This window comes from Choloepus didactylus, chromosome 3 (genome assembly GCF_015220235.1).
Source record: "Choloepus didactylus isolate mChoDid1 chromosome 3, mChoDid1.pri, whole genome shotgun sequence".
Lineage (NCBI taxonomy): Eukaryota > Metazoa > Chordata > Mammalia > Pilosa > Megalonychidae > Choloepus > Choloepus didactylus.
The window spans coordinates 169,233,942-169,248,616 of record NC_051309.1 but is presented as its reverse complement, the minus strand read 5'-3'; the positions used below and the strand labels follow the sequence as shown (position 1 = coordinate 169,248,616).

The 14,675-nt window shown below is 37.9% G+C and overlaps 1 protein-coding gene across 2 annotated transcripts in view; it reads right to left on the bottom strand.

Annotated features, from left to right (window-relative positions):
- Positions 1–13,248, bottom strand: part of GUCY1B1 (guanylate cyclase 1 soluble subunit beta 1) — a 44,582-nt gene extending 31,334 nt beyond the window's left edge. The window contains exons 1-3 of one of the 2 annotated variants that reach the window (XM_037830881.1): positions 13,095–13,171; positions 12,368–12,441; positions 8,315–8,368 (exon numbers count right to left, since the gene is read on the bottom strand). Coding sequence is in view for 1 of the 2 variants with exons in the window: in XM_037830880.1 (XP_037686808.1) it covers positions 12,368–12,441; positions 13,095–13,097 (77 nt within the window). In the remaining variant the exon portion in view is untranslated. Of the gene's footprint in view, positions 1–8,314; positions 8,369–12,367; positions 12,442–13,094 lie in introns of both variants that reach the window. The other variant, XM_037830880.1, reaches the window with a different exon arrangement.
- Between the last annotated feature and the right edge of the window lie 1,427 nt (positions 13,249–14,675).

Genomic DNA, 14,675 nt, shown 5'->3' with positions numbered 1-14,675 from the left:
AAAGTAAGTTCTTTGTTCTTTAAGCATTATACATGTATCAATAACTATTGTCCTTTCCGTATCTACACCACACTCAAAATACTATATAGTTATGCATTTACAAAATGTGAGATTGTTCTCCTTTTCCAAACAGACACAGCTAGGTGCTATCAAACAAAAGGATAAAAGCTTTACAAAGACCACAAGTTTTTTTCAATACCAAAAGTCAGTGATACATTCAAAAATTATGAAAATATATTTAGTGCACAGACACTGATTTATATTTTAATAGTTCCATTGCATTTTAGGCATTAAAATTCTAATTACAGAAATATAAACAACAGAAAAGGGAAAAACAATCCTCTCCTTTCCTGAGATAACCACTTGTACCACTTGTACATGTAACGCATACCAGATCATACTGCTTTAAAACCTCCTTTTTGGACTTAATATTTGTCAAATATCTTTTCATGTCAATAAATGTATTTCTATGCCACAACTGCATAAAATTACAGTGTATAGACATATTGAAACCTTGGTGTATATTTAGATTGCTTTTGTTGTTTCTTCACAAGTATAAAGAATGTGATGAATATCCCTGTAGCTAACAATTATATTTCTATGTAAAAATAGAGTAAATATCTAGAAATGGAATTGTTAGTTGGAAGGATATGGATATCCTAATTTTTCCCATTTGCTGTTACATTTTATTATGAAATGTTACTAGTCTACAGATTAGAAGTTTAGAACCTTTGATTTAGAACATTCTAATAATATATGTACAATATAGTATAAATCAATTCATGCTTTCACCAGGCCCTATTATCCTTCTTACAATTGGAGTAAGTCAAATTACACAGATTTTGTAATAAATTCAGTTTCCTGAAAACACCCATCAATCCATAACAACATTAAATGAGTGAGGTACAAACAGAAAACGCAGTTCCTCTGAACAAAATAGAAGAGCAGTCACTTCCCCAGAAATCCCCTAGCCATAAGTCAATCCATTTTTCCAATCTCTTTTTATTAAAGTAAGTTCCTTTATCTTTTAAGCTGTATTTCCTGAAATGATCATCCCCCTTGCTTCCAAGAGGAGAGTTATAATAGAAAACAGTAGCACATGGAAGAAAAGAATCTTCTCTTGATAATATCACACTGAATTCCACTGAATTATTTATCTTAGAAATTATTTATCTTAGCAATATTTGGGAATGTTGAGTCAACCTTTAAGTATTCATTTTGTGTATGTTTTTTGGGGAGAGGAGTTTTACCACAAATATTTATTGAATGCCTACAATATCCCAGACACTTTCCTAAGTCATTGAACAAAACAGACTTTCTTAAGTCAATGAACAGATGAAGATCCTGCCCTCATAGAGCTTACATTTTAGCTAGTAGAAACAAACAATAAACATAATGTATCTAAATTTTATTCTACATTCAGAGGTCATGAACACTACAGGAAAAGTTAGAGAAGGATAAAGGGCTGAGGAGGAAGGAGCAGGATGCAAAATTAAATATAGTGATCATAGTTATCATGCTAGACTTGGTGGAGAAGGTAACATCTGAGCAAAGACTTAAAGGAAGCAAAATATGTCTCTATAAACTTTCATCTAAATTTTCTGACTTATTCCCGTTCTTCCTGTAGCCCACCCTTCACCTTGGAAATATCACTAACTCTCGTGTGAATTGGTTAAATATGTTAGACTATGCAGGAGAATTTATAGTGCAAAAGATATATTACCCAAGAGAATTAATTTCAGGCAATATGGTAATTGATGCTAGTAGAAATTCTGAGTCAACAAAGGCTTCTCCATGCCTCTCAATTCACAACACTACATCTTCTCTAACTTCTAGACAAATTAATTTTGTTCCGACTCTATGATGCTGAATATTTTAGCCATCAGATAGCACAGAGATGCAACAGTTAAAATCCCCAGCACTCTTCAAGATGTATCTGCCACTATTCTTGAAGGAAAGCTTTAATGACTTCTCTTCAAACTTTACACCTTTCTTGGTATCCTTAGTTTACGAGAAGACAAACAATGTGAGGAGATGTTTTTTGACCTGTTATCTGAAATCAAAGAGGATAACCAGAAAACGCAAGAAAGGTTGTGATGTAAACTAAAAGTTTACATAAATGATTTAGATAATTCAGGAAATACTATCTCATAATTTCCCATCCCTCACATTGTCATCTTATAACTTTCAAGTTTTTTCCTTCAAATCAAAGTAAGGGATGAATCAAATCTATGTAACATTTCTAACAAAATTTAAGATCTACTTTTCTTAACATGTTAATTTCTGTGGGGCTTGAATCATCCAAATTCAGATGTGCACTAATCAAATTTTCTGGTCTCATTCATTCTTTGAAGGTATATTTTTTGAGCATCAACTTTGTTTAAACTGCTGCACTACACAAAGCAATTATGTAATTTCCCTATTACTCAAATTGTATTCAGTTTACATGTGGGAAAACCTACAGATTTCTCTAAGAAATATAACTTAACATTTCCTTGAAAACGAAAGACTTTGGGTACACTTTTATTTTTAATTGCTTTTAGAAGACGAAAATATTACATGAAGCCATAGGTAAATTGGATTAAAGTACATTCTGTGGTGCTTATCTGATAAATAGCAACCAACAGAACTACTATCATGTGCCTAGCTTGTGTTAGTACATTCTGCACTTCCTATTATTATTATTTAAAAAGGAAACAAAGAACATTGGCAAGACCAAATGAACATAATCTTTCTCTATTTCCAAGTTGCATGACTTGCAGTAGTTCCTGTTACCTTTACAATATACTCAACAGCTCTTGTGTTAAAGCATTAAATTCTCCTACTTGTTGCATTACTCAATAAGAGAGGTCAGCAGACATTCATAAATATTTACAGAGGGTTTATTTTTAAAGTGGCCTAAATGAGAGTGGATGAGGTAAAAAGTCACTTTCTTTGGCTAAGAGGCAAAACTAGACAGGGAAACTCACTTGGTTTCCCCTATATCGTAAGTCAGTCACACACAGTCTTCGCTCACACATAGTACCCCCCAAAAACAACTAAATAAATCTGATTTGCAGTTGCAGTAACTTTGCACAAGTTAACCTCTGGGTTTTGGTTTCCTCATCTGCAAAATAAAGGAACAGAATACTTACCTGGAGTCACTGCATTGGTGAGCAGAGTCAATGTATGTGAAATGTTTAGTATAGTGCCTCTCACTCAAAAATCTGAGTGGTCATAGAGTAACTGAAGAAGAAGATGAGAAGGAGGGGAAAGGGGAGTAAGAAATGGCAAGTGCAAGAAGGTGGGGAAGAAGTGGTAACAAAACTGGAGGAATTTTTATTCAGCAACAAAATAAAGTGAATGTGCACTGAATTCATTTGTTGATTAGCTGACAGAAATTACTAATACAAATAGTCAAAAACAAACACACTCTCTCCCCCCAAGCACTTGCAAAATAAAGATCAAATTCTCAACTGGAGAGAAAAAAAGAAATAATCACAACCTATGTATCTGTAGCCAGAATAACTATTTAAAAATAGATCATGCATAAATGAATCATTTTCCCAATCACAATTAATTTCCTGCTTACTATGGAAGATTGTTACCTGAATTTAAATGGATCATGCATTTATACTACTTGTCTTTCCCCAAAAAGGAAGTAGGTATTTTTATGGTGATGGCGTAACCCAATAACCTAGAATCAAGTATATGCTCAATAAACTAGTATGGCTTTTAAGTGAGTGAATTAATGAATTAACAAATTCCCTCACTTGTTTCCTATCTCCCACTAAAAAAACAATCAAACATTACTGGCAAAATTACTGGCAAAATCCATAGCTTGTTTTCAAAATCAGAAATATTTGTTATTATTTACTTTTTTAAAATTAGGTATAGAGTTTGTCAGAAGTGCCCCATCAGCCTTTCTCATAACTTGGTACTTAAAGAGCTCTTCCTTAACTACGATATGTGAATGCACCAAAAACTGAATTAATATTCGCACACCAAGTTTCCACTCCCATATATACTTTTCAAGTAAGTTTAGCATATGGCAGGACTGCTGGTTTTCAGAAAAAGTGGATTCCCATGGAGGTATGCAAATGGATGTTCTGAAATGGGGCAGCCTGAATCCAGGCATCTGGAAAACAGCGTCTCAAAATTAGGTCTGGTCTCGGGCAGAAAAAGGCAGCAGACATCAAACAAACAACCTGATCAATGACAGTTCAAAGTGGGTGTTGACCTTTAAAAAAAAAAGAAAAACAGAAAGAAAAAAAATCAGAGAAGAGCACATGCTGTATTAAAAGATGTTATGAAGATGTCTTCTTGAAAATGAATCCTAGGACAGTCCATTTTAGTGAGCAGGAAACATAAAAACATCATAAATGCTGGGGTGTGTCCACAGATAACAACTGTATGTAACATTTACAAAATTAAGACTTTCTATTGCATTTTTCTGAGTGGTTGTGTAAGGTAATGGCCTCTGAATTTTCAATAACGCAACCTAACGACTTCCAGTAAGGCTGAATCCCCAAAGGAGAGACTCTAAGTTTGAGGGAGCTTCTGAGGGGAGAGGCAGGAGCCCTTTAAAGCCAGCGATGGTGTCCTGCCTTGGCCCTTTTTTCTCATGGTAACAGTCAGTCCTTTCAAGTGAATGTGTTCACTCATCCAAGTACTGTAAACAGTAAATGTTTTCAGGAGTGATACTGATATCTTAGTTTTGGACAAAGAAGCATAACTGCTGATATATAAATGCACTTTTTCTGACTGTGTGCAGCTTGCCACTGCAGACACTTCACAGTAATTGCCCTAATTCTGAACCCACATCTGCAAGCATTTAAAAAGAGCTGTTTTCAGCAGCTTCATCAGACAGATCAGTTCACTTGGCACTTTAAGTGTGCCTTTCATTGTTAACTCCACCTCGTGAGCACAGCAGGTCCCAGCTCTTTGCAAAAGAAATAAGTCGCTCAAAATTTTGTGCTGGTTGGCAAATAAAATCACTTTTAAAAAAATATTATAGTCAAAATCAAAATCATTCAAGGGACAAGCAACCACCTATACAAGTGCTTGAACATTCCAGGAAAAAAAAAGGGTTGTACTAACAAACATAGACATTGCCCATATTCATGCTAAATTGTTTGTCTTTGGAATGGAGAAGTTTATAGGTCCTCCTCTTTGGGGAAAACACATAATACGGTGATTACAAGCCTACCTATGTCCAAATCCCTGCTCTGAAGATTAACAGCTAAGTGGTTAAGGCAGGGTTTTTAAGTTTCTAAACCTCATTTATAAAATGAGGATAATTAATGGATCTTCTATGGTGGTTGTACAAATTAGGGGAGATAATACATGGAAAGCACTCAGGAATGTGAATACTGAACCCTATGTAAGTGCCCAATACATGACCTATTACATTCGAAATAGAATGACAAGATGAAACATTCTCTCTGGTTTTTAAATTTGATTTCAGGATTACAAATATTTATATAAAGTCTATAACCCTGACTTTAAACAGCACCACATATACCTGCGTTTCAGACACTTGTGAAAGGATTCAGTCTTATGCCGAGTCCAATCCAGTAACTATCTTTTGATATATGAAATTGGGCAACCCAACAACAGCAGTGTTCTTAGACCTTTCACTATATGAATGTATGAAGTGAGATGACATAAACAACTCCATTCTCTCCACAAGGAAATATTAAAATTTATTGCTATATCTTCTGTCTTTGCTGATGTAAGAAATGCCTATTTCAATAGTGCTTATATTTTATCAAATAGCTGCTGAAGATGTCAGCATTCTGACAAAATAAATGCTGGTTGCAGAAAAAAAAATGTAGATGAATATATGTGTGCTCAATTCTTTGGAATTAAAAAAATGTGAAATGCAATTCAGTTATATAGTTTTACTGCATGTCAACATTCTACCAGGCTCTTCCTAGGCAATGGAGAACTGGTGAGTAAAACACATGGTTATAGAGGTTAGAGTCTAGTCAGGCAAGACCGAATTAATCAAGTAATAGGAGAAATGCATAATTACAAACTCTTGTATGTGCTATGAAAGAAGAGTATAATTTGGGGGAAGGAGAAAGGCCTTGCCTTAAGAAATAACATTAATTTGGAATCTGAAAATTGAGAAGCACTTTGCTCATGGAACGGAGTCGGGAGAGTGAAGAAAAGGCGATGTTTCCAAGCACAGGCATTATCCTGACACATATAAAAACTCAGTTTGGTTGAGAAACTAAAGACTGGCTCATGAGGCTGGTGTGCTGGGAGTAAGTAGGACATGGGGACTAGAAGGTCTCCATATTTGGGTGATGTGAAGATCAGCCATAAAGTATTTCAATAATGCAACCATATAATATTGCCTGGCTCAACAATGGATGGCAAGATCAGAATATGCAATAGAACCAAAGCCACAGTAACAAAGATGAACAAAAAGTATTTCAGGATGTTTATCTTTTATCTTGAATAGAAACTTCTTTAACTTCAATGGCTTTTGATACTTTTTTTTAAAAAAGGTGCCCCCTTTTCCTAGACACAAAACAATAAAGACACCATTTTCCCCACGGTTCCCTCTTTAATGAACAATGAGGCAAAGTAGCGAATGGAAAAACTGCAAGTGCTCACGTCTTCTGAGTTGTCACTCTCTGGGGCCGGTTACACAGATGTCTTAACAGTGTCCATTTCCTTAAGTGTGCCTTCCTGTTGATATCTGCACAGTATCAAGCCATAACCATCGCTTTCCAACACATTGAGGAGAAACATTTGCTAGAGTCCTTTACTCTGGTGGGAAGACGTTGAGTAGAAAGGACACTGTTCTTTGCAAACACAGGCAATGCCTGTTAATGTTTGCCTTTAACTAGGTCTGAGTATATTAAGGGCAAGAATACATATTTTCTGATTTCTCTTCTGGTGTGTCTTCTCTGACACACCAAATTCTCAAAAACTTTAGTAAGCAAGGAAAACAAAGATCCCCTTTGATTTCTGGAGGACGCTTCAAAGCATCAAAAGAAAATGCTCCCCAATCACGATCCAGGTTTTAGGAAAGCTGCATGCAAACAGCCCACTGGCAGGTATGTGGAGGGGTTTACACTCAGACATCTAGTTGTACCTGCAAAAAATAACTTCAAATGTTACTGAGCTTATCAACTAACATAGTGGACCTTTCTCTATCTTTCAGGCTAACTGGCAGATCTTTGCACAGGAAAAAGGCCCTCATCCTAACAATTATCTATTTTTTTAATCTGTGTATTAATTTGTTTATTTGTACTGACAAAATTTCTGGGCACTAAAACTAATATTGTTTCATTTGCATACATATATTGTATCAGCTCCTATTTTAAAATTATACCTTAAAAGAAGCATTAAACCTGGTACCAGAAGAGCTGGTTTGGAGTTCTGACTTTTCCCCTTCCTGTATAGAATTCCCAAGGTCAGTCATTTAATCTCTTGAAAATTCAGCTTTATCATTTTATTTCTTAAATGTTGAACTAGAAATTCCTTTCTTATTTCAAATGGATGGCATAGCATTCAAACAAAATTACAGAGGGGAAAGTACTTGGGAAACTTTAAAGATAACGTCCTGTAAACATTTTAAAACATATATAAATTTATTCCTATGTGAACAAAGGTACAGAGCGGTATAGAAATTTAATTCAAATCCTCGTGAATATGAAAATCTCATTCTAACATGGCAAAACATGGTGTGTGAGTTTGTTTTAATTTGCTTCTATAGAATGAATATTAGGAACATAGGCTGCATTTTCAAACAACAGATAGAAACAGCACAGGGTTAAAAGACTAACATAAGATTCATTCTAAAGAACTTGTACAGAAAACCAGCATAATAAAAATAATATTCTTTCCATAGTCTGCGGGATGAACAGAAGGTGGAAAAGTCAGACAGAAAACCTAGCTAGGGGTTAGTTGGCACAATGTGAGAAAGGTGATAAAAGCCAGAATGAAAGGGGGAAAAGAATAATCTAAGGGGCACTTCAAATTCAAAGATACTGTTTCAGCTGCATGGATGGAGAAAGAGAAAGCAAGAGTAAGAAATAACAAAAGTTGACACTTTTTTCCTCCAGTGATGAAGAAACATTTAGACTGACATGGTATGCACACTGCAGGGAGTTACTGTTATTTAAAGGAGAGCTTCAAATCTTTCAGATGAGCTGGGAAAGGGAATAGTTGAAAAACTCTCATTGTAGAGTAAAAATAAAAATATTAGTTACCATTTACCAAGCAGTCATTTTTCAAGTACGATGTTAAGCATTTCACAGACCTTATTTAATGTATTACTCTCAACAAACCTATAGAGTAGGTGTCTTCCACTTACTCAGATGAGACTTGGAGAGTTTATGTAACTTGGAGAATCGCACAACTAGTTGAACTAGAAGAGAATAATAGAATGAATGAATCACTGAATGAAAAAGTAGACTGCCCTGCTGGAGGTAAATCACATAAAATCATATTAAAAAAATACAGATTCTTCACATGAGGAAAGATGATTGGCAGCTTCCCAAAGGAGCTTACTCCAATATTTATCAACTAATGGGATCATTACAGTACTATCATATTTATATTTCTCATACCACATTTTGATCTAATTGTTTATCTCAGATCTTCTAGTAAACAAAGAAGGGCTAATCAATAATTTGTGCAAGACTTCGATGTTTAGAAACAAATTTGAATTTGCTCCTTGACCTGCTCAGCTGTGGGTTAAATAATTACAGTTCCATTTAATTACTAGGAAGGTGCTTTTCGTTTGTTCATTCATTTGTAATAGGCTTTTAAGCTTATTTTTTTTTTATTATTTTTTCAAATCCTTCTTTAGAATCCATATGTTCCAGTGAGGTTAGAAAATCAAAAACTGCAACCAGTAATTTGAGAGTATGATTTGTCTAGCCAGGGCTGCTATGGGGATAACAGAGTTGATTAAATCAAATGTTTAGATGATTTTTTAATATGTGTAAATCCTGATCTTGCATTTTTTTCTGAATTGATGATTGATTTTTTTTCTCATCATTTAGGAACCATGGCTTCTTGAAAGAACCATCTGAAAACTGAAAGGAAACCAACAAAACAAGATTTGAAGTAGATTCATGTCTCTTTTGCTTTTTAACATGTTGTGGTATAGATTAGAGGTGGGAAAACTATAGCCCATGGGTTGAATCCAGCTGGCCCTCTACTATTGTCTAGTCCTCAAACTAAGATTTTTTAAACATTTTAAACTGATTATATTTTAATAGTTGTATGGGTACCTACATAATATCCTCAATTATGACTTTTGGCCTGTAGCACCTAAAATATCTACTATCTGGTCCTGAAAGAAACAGTTTGCTGAACATTGGTATAAACAATTTTTTTCATAAAAAGAGAAATTTAAACCTCTTGTGAAATGGTTACATTGTTGCTAAGAGTATAAGTGAATATTGAATTTAGAATGAAGCATTTTTGGCTTTAACCCACTCAGACGGGTTTTATTTGTCATTAAATGGGTTTTATTTGTCATTAAATGTTTTGCATCCTCTCTCGTGCAGGATGGATGGTCATTTCCAACTAAACCAAAAACTTGTTATATAAAGTTTTACAAACATCAATTTAGAAATTTTCTCACAGACCAAATAGGAAGATAGTAGAGTTTGGTACTTACTTAATCTGAACAAAAAAAAAAAAAAAATTAAACTTCATACATTTAATTTCTCATAAAAAGTTAAAACAAACTATCCTGGATATCACTGAATTCAGTGATCTTTCCTGAAGCACAGGGTGGCTTGGGAGGTGGGATCAGAATCATCTGAGGAGCATTTTTCCGTATCTCCTCCCCAATCCCCTGTTCCTAGCCAGTGAAAATATCCATTTTAGCAAGCAAAGTCTCTCCCAGGGAACATGCAGTAATCCCTCAGGGGTACTGGGTTAGAAGTCAATGATCTGCTTTAATCCCCTAAATGCAGAGTTGAACCATGTTCTCTAGCCCAGATACTAAACTACACCCTAGATGAGATGGGATCCACCAAGGGAGGATTAGACAAAAGAATCAAATTTAACACCAGGATTACAAATGATACTTTAATAGCATTTTTCTTCCAAAAGCATATAAACTTTAAGTTACTTTCGTAATAAAAACACCCATTCGATGTGTTTCATTTTACCAGAGAAACGTTTTGTGTGGTTTGAATTATCGCTTAAAAAGATTAAGAATACTGTTTGAAACTACTTAATGATAAAGCAGTGAGTTTAAAGACATGATATTTAATTAAAAATTTATAAATTATTTGTAAATTAGAATGTAACAATATTCTTAGCATGATTTCGCTGAGTTAAGTTCTCATCTGTGGAATTTGTATATTTTTAGATATTTTGACCTTTTCTGGGGCATATATGGCCAACATAAACATATTTTGATAATTAAATTATTTAAATTTCAGACGCACTTCTCAGTAAAGTATAACTTTCATCTTTGTATTTAACAGTGATCTAAATTGGCAACAGAAAGCACATCGACTCTCAATCTGGCTAAATTATGTAATGACTGTTTAACCGTAAAACCTATCTTTTATTATGCCATCAAAATTGTAAATATATTGTCATAGTACTTCCATGCAAAAATTTGGGAATTTCTATTTACAGATGAGAAAAATATCATATGGGGGAGATTTTTATTGCCCCCATAAATTCACAAAGAAATTGGCCTAAAAAATAATCCTGTCTTAAGTTACATGGTTTAATATCTTGCCCTTGATGTCTGCCTATTCTGTATCTCTACCAAGCAGAATTAAAACCATGAAGCTCTTAATTAGGTGGACAGAAAATTCAAATCCCAAGGCAACATTTAGTGCCTATATTGCTCATTTACTCAACCACTGTAGTGGCAAATCTCTTGTGAGTAACATAAATGGTTTTCAGAATAGAAAAGTGATGCCCAAACGTAGAGGCCCAGATGGATGAAAAGTTACATTCTTGTGCTTGAAGTATAATCCTGGTTATTTCCATGGAAACAGGTAGGTAGTTATAAGAAATCACTACCATGGAGCTGCATAATAATGTTTATTAGAATCAATTGCTAATCATTGTAATGTTTTTAGAAAAATATAACATGGAAGCTTCACCTATTCGAGATAATAAAATGAAATCAGTGAATACTGGGAAAATAATAACAAAATGTGTTCTTGTCTTCCCACCTAGGAATCCTTTCTCTCCAACCACCATTAGAATGTTAAAGTGCAATTGTTCCAATATGAAAGTCCAATATTTATACATGGTTTTGGTGAAGCTGGCTATAATGATAGTGGTTAACTATGCAATAAGTTAAATGCAAATTTCACCAGAGTGACAGTGAGAGAGAGAAGGAGACAGAGATGGCTTTTTGGTTGAAATGCTCAAAGTGCCTGCAAAGACGACCCATCACTGAGGTTAAACTCTCAAGTGAGTGAGGTATTTCCACTCATATGCAGGGTTCCGGGCTCACAGCTCTGAGTTCACAGTCCGGGCTTACACTAAATGTTCTCCTACAGCTGCCAGCTTTCACAGTGTTAGAAACAAGTATACATCTAAATGAAATGTTAGGTTATATATATGGTAATATGATAAAAAAAATTTCAAAATCTATGAACTGTTCTACAAAAACAATGACCCTTAAGTTAAACCAGGGACTATATTTAATACCACAATTATAAAAATGTCCTTTCATCAATTGTAACAAATGTACCACACCAATGCAAGGTGTTAACAATAGGGTGGTAAATGTATTTTATTTATTATTGTTCTGTAAACCCACAATTTCTCTAATTAAAAAGAGAAGGAATTTGGGGGAAAAATGAAAGAAGAAATATTCCAATTTTGCTTTATTTCAGAATGAATGTATAGCCTTAATTCACGGTTGCTCAAGCACTAGTCTCAAGAGAACTGTGTTTGAGTCAACCAAAAAGGCGTAAATAGCTTATATTTCTGCAAGGTGTGTGAATTTTAAACAGGCCAAAGTCTTGCATTTGTTTCTAAATCCTCCGAGCGCATAAACCGCACAGGCATGTGTGGTCCCCCCGCCCCTCTCCGCGTGGGAACAGACAGGCCTGCAGAGCCTAGGAGCCGCTGGCAGCACGTTCCCACGCTCAGGCCTGGTCGGAAGGCCGCGGTGACCCAAAGGGGCTGCATCCCCTGGCTCTCGCTCTCTCACCCCCGCCTAGGCCGCCCCTCCTCTCCCTGTCCCCGAGCGTGGGAGCGCAGCTGCAGCCGCGAGCAGGCGGGCGGAGGCAGCTCTGAGGATGCGCACCCGCGACCCAGGCGGGAGGCGGAGGATGAAGCGGCGCGCGGGGTTTGCGCTGGGGCCCACCCCGGGTGCTCCCACACATTGCGCCAGAGCCGGGTCAAGCTAGAGGAGCCGGTCACTTACTTGATGTCTTCCCACACCTCGGGGCCGTAATTGCGGATCACCAGCAGCTCCAGGGCGTGATTCACAAATCCGTACTGCGAGAACAGAGGGAAACCTGAGGGTCAGGGACCAGCTGTAGGTGGAAGGGGCTGGGGACGAGGCGGCTGCATCTGCTCCGACTGCGCCGGATTAATCTTTTATCCCGATCCTATTGGGAGTACTCGGAGCATAAACGGGTGGATATTAGGGGCACAACCACTGCACTTTCTCAACCCTGCTAATCGGGGAAGACCGTCTTTCTCCCCACCAGCCCCACTCCCGTGCCACTTTATCCTCGCTCACCTGTAGCTGCTACGATGCCGGACGCGGATCCGGGACCGTGCGGCGGGAGGGCACCCGCATGACGCCTGCCCCTTCCCCAGCGCTGAGCCTCCCACACCCGCAGGGCCGACCAGAGCCGGGAAGCCCCCGCGCACCGGCCGCATCTCCCATTCCAGAGCTCAGAGACCTGAGGAGCGGCGCGGTGGACCCCTGAGAAGCACAGGCACCGACCACCCCTGCTGCTACCCCGGGAGTCCCCACTATCCCTATCCCCAACGCAGCCAAACAGCGAGGCTGCTCCCGCGGCCGACAGTGCGCTCCCGGGGCCCCCGCGCCAAGCTCGAGCTGCTCTGCGGTTTCCCTCCGGCAGTCAGCCCAGTCTTGGCCGCGGCAAGAGGTTCCGGCCTGCTCTGCTAAGATCACTCACCATGGTGTCAGTGTCCGGATCCCGGGAGGTAGCCCCAACGCAAGGCAGCGGCCGAGGGGACCCAGGCAGCGGCTGCAAAGGCGACACCGTAAACGCACAGCAGCAGCACCACCGAGCCGGAGCGAGCGCAGCCGCCGCGGCCCACCCTGATTGTCACCCCTTCGCAGCCAATGGCAAGTCCAGCAGCAGGGGAATGGCTGCTGCCTCCCAGTTCTCAACCAATCAGTGACAGAGGAGGGAATTCGGTTGCTCTCAACGCTGCTGCGCCCTAGAGCCTTCCTGCCCGCGCCCGATGACAAGACCTTCATTTGAGGCCATAACAATAGGGACGGTGAAGTCCCAGCCACGCTCCGTGCATGGATTTCTGGATTATGGATTATGCAACTGTTGTGGTCCTATAAATGTACCCCTATCCAGGAGGTCTGTTCTCAGGAGTGTCAAGAATTAAGAAGGGTGGTGTGTGTGTGTGTGTGTGTGTGTGTGTGTGTGTGTGTGTGTGTTTTGCACGACAGTTCTTTAAAGGCATCCACTCCACTCTCGTGGTTAGTGTATTCATGTTTATCGTGGTCTTGCAGATAAAAATTTCCTCTGTTGCTTAGTCCAGCAATAATTCATGGCATACTGAAAAGTAATAAACTTTACTGAACTTAGGGCATTTTACTTAACAGTCAACAAGGCTAGTGGACAGTGACCCTGGTAAAATCTTCAGTAATATAGTTTAGTATGCATCATGTGAAAAACAGGCCTGCCCTTTACAAAACTTATAGACAAGAGCCATTGATATTTCATGCTTGACCCAAGTAGAAATCTCTACACTATGCCAGGAGCCATGACTCCAGGAACTTTGTAACCCTCTAGAATTGTCTTCCCTTGCTGTTTCTCAGAGGTAACTGATGACCTGGAAAGGGGCCCAAAGTGAACAGACTTTTGATTAATCTACCAGTCTACATTCTACCAGAAACTTGGTTTCCTTAATGCTCTGAGTCCCATCACCACAGAAGGTGAGGAGAGCAGGAACTGCTGGTGGATTAAAGCTCTGTCTGTCCCTATGGTGCACAGATACTAGTTGACATAGTGTAAGGACAAAGAGAGAAAGGGAAGACAAACATTGATTCTAATTGGCCAGTCTCAAGTGGACCTGAGAGGTCAGGGTGGTATTCAAAGATGTCAATAGTTTGCTGTGAGAACAATCCCAATATGGTTGAGAAAATGTAAAAAAAGGAGCATTTGGGTACATATGTACCCAAAGACATGTAGAAGGGTGAATGATACAGAATTAAGTGCATAGCAAACAGACAAAACAACAAGTCTCCTATAAAAATATTAATTTCTATCCATGATGGAGTGATTATATAAATTACACTCCATAAAATGGAACACCTTACTTTATACAACTATTAAAGTATCATTGTTTGATATTAACCATTAATATTTACCCATTAAAACAGTGCCTTTCTCTGTCAGCCATTCAAAAAGCATGAGGGAGATCAGGTGCATAATGATACAGAATGATGTATTGCTAAGTAAATAAATGAAGCATGAATGTAATCACTTTCAATTTTTTAATGGTTATATATAGTA